This window comes from Cetorhinus maximus, chromosome 15, assembly GCF_964194155.1.
Source record: "Cetorhinus maximus chromosome 15, sCetMax3.hap1.1, whole genome shotgun sequence".
Lineage (NCBI taxonomy): Eukaryota > Metazoa > Chordata > Chondrichthyes > Lamniformes > Cetorhinidae > Cetorhinus > Cetorhinus maximus.
In genome coordinates this window covers 18,965,531-18,970,828 of record NC_135893.1, presented here as the reverse complement: position 1 = coordinate 18,970,828, position 5,298 = coordinate 18,965,531, and the positions used below count along the sequence as shown (strand labels likewise).

General features: G+C 43.7%; 1 protein-coding gene across 1 annotated transcript; it reads left to right on the top strand.

Moving 5' to 3' along the window:
• Positions 1-221: 221 nt before the first annotated feature.
• Positions 222-4,406, top strand: LOC144691178 (taste receptor type 1 member 2-like). Its single transcript, XM_078559243.1, has 2 exons — positions 222-659; positions 2,273-4,406. The coding sequence occupies exons 1-2, from the start codon at positions 563-565 to the stop codon at positions 3,202-3,204; spliced, it is 1,029 nt and encodes a 342-aa protein (XP_078415369.1). The 5' UTR covers positions 222-562; the 3' UTR covers positions 3,205-4,406.
• The last annotated feature ends 892 nt before the right edge of the window (positions 4,407-5,298 follow it).

Sequence of the window (5,298 nt, the reverse complement as noted above, 5' to 3'; positions counted from 1 at the left end):
TGGGACTGTGGGTCAGGCGCTGTCCTTTCTTGCTCTGGAACTGGATGGGTCGGTCAAACACTGTGCTTTCACACTTTGAGGCTGTGCAGTATGGCCCGTCAGACATTGTCCTTTCCCACTTTCAGACGAGTGGGGCAGTACATCAGAGACTGACAGCAGCTGACACCTAGCCTCGGGAATAAAGAATGTCTATTTGGGTGGATTCCTTGTGGCTCCACAGCTGTTATCGGGCAATGTCCTTGTCAGAGACATGAGTTGAGGGGAGAATACTATAAAGAGAGTCTAAATAGAGGTGGATTTCTGAGGGTTCTCCCGTTTGTCTAACAAAACCTTGGAGGAAGTGCGCGGAAACTCCAGGAAAACAGTCTAAAATATACACATTTTTTTCCTGGAATCTCAGCAGTCTTTCTGCTGTGTTACGATGTTCAAACGGGAGATTTCCACCACCCCCCACCCCGCACTCCAGACTTGCAGCCTGCAGAAATTCAGCTGGGTCCCTCCGAGAACCAGAGAATGACGTCTCGTGTTTTTCTGCCAGACCCCGACATCTAATTGTTCAGCGATGTGTGATCCAGGACAGAAGAAAATCCAAAGAGGGATCCATCCTTGCTGCTTCGACTGTGAAGACTGCCCCTCTGGAACGTTCCAGAATCAAAGTGGTCAGTAGCAGTGTTCCTGCTCTTCCTTGTCCCGTTCTTGGTTTATTTTTTTCTTACTCTCTGCGGATCGTGATGTATAATAAAATACTTTCAGTTATTCTCTCTTTCTCTCCCTTTCCTCCCTTGTCCTGCTGAACACATTCAACTAGAGAGGTTTGGGATCGTCTCTTTCCCCAAAAGGTCAGCCCTGGCTAGCTCCACTGGGGCGATGTTTGTTATTAAAAAGTTGGGATAATTATTGTTGGTCTATACAACTGCTGGTCTAAAATGTGTTACCAAAACTGGAAACAGAACTGACCGAGACTCTAGAACTGGGTGAACTGTGGGTCCTTTCACACTCTGGGTGGGACAGTGAGTTAAAAACTAGCTTGTTTTATTCAGAGGTCCACAAATTGGGTTGTGTTGGGCTCGTTTTTCAGATGCTGAGCAGTTTATTTAATCTCAAAAGTGGCAGGCAGTAAACATACGCAAATTTTTGGCCTGAAGTGGGGAGCCTGACATATTCAGTAAGGATAAGCAAGACGCATCCTTTACCAACACCTGAAGCAGGTATTAGTCCCTTTGCATATGCAAATTAATGGTTCTGGACAATCAAGGACAAATTGAAGTCCCTGTCACGTGACTGGTTTGGTGAGTGCCATCGCAGGTTGCATGTAGGGAAATGAGCCTGCAACTGCATGAAAATGGACCCATTCTTGTTCAACATTTAATTTCCTGCCGATCAGCATTGCTCCAACCTCGATCCTCCCCGCTTCTTCGATTTTCTCCCTAAGCCCCAAGGGGACCCATTCCTTGACCTCTGCCCCGCCCGCCCACAACAACACCCTGGGAGTGTTTGATATGGAACAATATATAGGTTTTTCTTTTCCCACCTATTTCCATTATTTTTAAATGTATTTCCATCCATTGTTTTATCTCTACCTTTTAGCCTATTTCGGTTCCTTCACCCCACCCCCACTAGGGCTATCTGTACCTTGCTTGTCCTGCTTTCAACCCTTAATTAGCACATTCCTTAGATAATATCACCACCTTCAACACTTCTTTGTTCTTTTGTCTATGACATCTTTTGGCTATCTCCACCTATCACTGGGCCTCTATCCTGCTCTACTTGTCCCCCCCCCCCCCCCCTTAAACCAGTTTATATTTCACCTCTCTTCTATTTTTACTTAGTTCTGTTGAAGAGTCATATGGACTCAAAACGTTAACTGTGTTCCTCTCCGCAGATGCTGTCAGACCTGCTGAGTTTTTCCAGGTATTTTTGTTTTTGTTTTGGATTTCCAGCATCCGCAGTTTTTTGCTTTTATATTAATGTAGAAGGAGCTTGACTCTTTATGTAATCTATGCTGTACTTGCCTGGCATATTTGATAGGACAGTATGGAAGGAGTTTTACTCTGTATCTAAATTGTGCTATACCTGCACTAGAAGCGTTTGATGTTGATAATAAAGGCCTGAAAGGGAAAGTGCTCCATTTTCCACCCTTATCTGAAGTAGCACAAGACTCTCAAAAAAAACAGATCTCCTGACATTGCAGTGTTCAATGCACACCATTCAGTTTCTGTCTTGCTGCCAGTCTTGTTTTTTTTGCAGGTTAATAACATTGAGATTTTTGCAGATCCCTACCATTGCATGGATTGCCTCTGGCAACAGTGGTCACCTCCTAAAAGCTACCGCTGCCTGGAACGGAAGCTTTATTATTTGGAATGGAACAGCGCTTTCTCTATCTTTCTGTTGATCTTGGCGAATGGTGGACATGTGCTGACCATCACAATAGCAATTATCTTCATACTCAATTGCAATACTCCGGTCGTCAAGTCTGCTGGTGGCAGAATGTGTTTTCTCATGCTTGTGTCGATATTCTGTGGCTTTTCTTGTGTGTATTTCTATATTGGTAAACCAAGCAAAGTGTCCTGCCAAATAAGACAGCCATTCTTCATGGTGAGCTTCACGATCTATCTGTCCTGTATCCTGGTGAGGTCTTTTCAAATCGTCTGCATATTCAAAATGGCCACCAAACTGCCTACAGCACATGATTATTGGGTTAAATACAATGGGCAATATCTGTTCATCTTTCTGAGCACCTGTGTCCAAATTGTCATTTGTGCTGCGTGGTTGATTTCAGATCCACCTACCCCCAAAGGTCACATCATCGAGAGGGCAATCATCCTGGACTGTAATACTGGTAACATGGCTGCCTTCTCTCTTGGTTTCCTTTATACTGTTTTGCTGACAGTGGCATGTTTCTTATTTGCTTATATGGGAAGGGATCTTCCAAAGAACTATAACGAGGCCAAGTTCATTGCCTTCAGTATGATGATCTGCTTCATTTATTACATTCTGTACATGACATCAATGGTCACCCCTAATCAGGAGAGATACACCTCATCCATACAGACCTTCCTGACAGTCACCAGTGCCTTCAGTATCGCCATGGGCTACTTTCTTCCGAAATGTTACATCATTTTGTTTATGCCACAGAAAAACACTGTGGCTTATTTCCAATCCTGCATTCAGGATTACACAAAGAGACAGAATGGGGCAAATTAGGTTTCATAAGCCACCAGATTCTTTACCATGTTGTGTTTTAGCATTATTAAAGGAGATTATTTTCCTTCATTTGTGAATATTAGGAGCTTGCTTCCTTTATTTGGCTATTTCATGAGCAAATGGAGTAACATAGGGCATAATAAATGGTAACAAACAGCTCAAAAGCCTCACCTCTTCCTATCTCTCTAACTTCCTCTCCTACAACCCTTTGAGATCTTTGCGTTCCTCCAGTGCTTCTTGTGCACTACCCATTAAATGCACCTTACCATTGGTGGCCATGTTTTCAACTGTCTAGGCCCCAAACTCTGAAGCTTTTTCCTAAACCTCTCTGCCTCTGCACCACCTTCTCCTTTAAGATGCTCCTTAAAACCAACCTCTTTAACTAAGCTTTTGGTTATCTGACTTAATATCTCCGTCTTTGGCCCAGTGTCAATTTCTATCTTACAACACTGCTGTGAAATGCTTTGGGATGTTTTACTATTTCAAAGGTGTTACAGCACTGTTTTTGTAATAAGCAGGGGAAATAATTCTTCATAATGTGGAAATCTAAATTAAACCTCTCCTCATTTCCTGGGTTCAGAAATATTTACTTACAGAAAGAGAAAGCAGGACGCCTGGAAATTCAGTGGGTTAGACTTGGTCTCTGGGATTGCACTTCCAGGTAAGGCTGATGGGATGAGAGTCTTCAAACTTTGCTACCTGTGGGGGTTCTAGAGAAAATGAGTTTGGACAGTGGCAATCCAGCTCCCATGGACAAAGGCCCACAGCACAAACAAAACTAAATTTGACAATAGATGTGACATTTCACAGGATGGCTGATGCAGGTAGGAAGTCTAAACAGTTCCTAAACTGAGACACAGGTTCTCCTTCATGGTTAGTGCTGCATTGGCCACAGCTAATGTTGGCCACCCCCCACTCCCCCGCCCCACTGGTTACTGATGCCGAAATTCACAGATATATTCATTGTTCAGGAAATGAGTCCCAGTTAGCAGCAGTAGTCTGAGATCAAACCTCAACCCACAATCTGCATTGTGCTATCCAGGGAACATACTCTGATGACATCTATTTAAATCACATTGCCAGGATTATTCTTTGCTAAATTGTACTCCTGCCTGATTTCACTTCTCACTGTCACTGATTATTTCAGTCCTTGAGCTGTGTTAGACATCTTTGTAGACTATGGAAAATGCTCTCTGAGAAATAAAACTAGATACATGATGCGCAGTCTGTGTTGTGCTTTCTTTTCATTTTAGAGGGGCTAACTCCTTCCTTGAGTACAGACCCCAAGTTGCAGTCCCACACAATACAGCCTCACAGGGTACTGTTACACAGGGTACAGTCCCATGGGGTAGTTTCGTAGGCTACAGTCTCTTGGTGTGGAGTCTCACAGTGCTGGGTGTGGAGTCTCACAAGGTACAGTCTCATAGGGTACTGTCTCATGGTTCCAGTCCCACAGTGTACAAGCCCATAGGGTACAATCCCACAGTGTACAGGCCCATGGGGTATATAGTCCCACGATGTAGAGTCCCATGAGGTACAGTCTCACAATATACAGGTCCATGGGATAAAATCTGAGGGTACAGATTGAGAGACTATAGTCTCATGGGGTACAGTCTTGCGGGGTTCAATCCACACGTACTGGTCCATGAGGTAAAGTTCAGCATGGTAAGGCCCTTTCAGTCAGTGCTTTCCAGATACGATTATACGAACATACAAAAAAGGAGCAGGACTAGGCCATTTGGCCCCTCGAGCCTGCTCTGTCATTTGATAAGATCATGGCTGATCTGATTGTGGCCTCCACTTTCCTGTCTACCCCCTATACCCTTTGACTCCCTTGTCAGACAAGAATCTATCTAACTCAGCCTTAAATAACAGCCTCTTCATAACAACTTGCAGAAAATGTTTTGCCAGTTATCTTAAATCTGTGTCCTCTGGTTACTGACACTCCTACCACTGGGAACAGTTTGTCTTTATTTACAACTTTAATTGTGATGTTTGCTTATTGTAGTGCAATCTGCAGGTTATCAGCCTAACAGTGTGAATCACCCTATATAGGGGGCACTCCCATCAATGTGCAGTTTAAATGGTTTTATT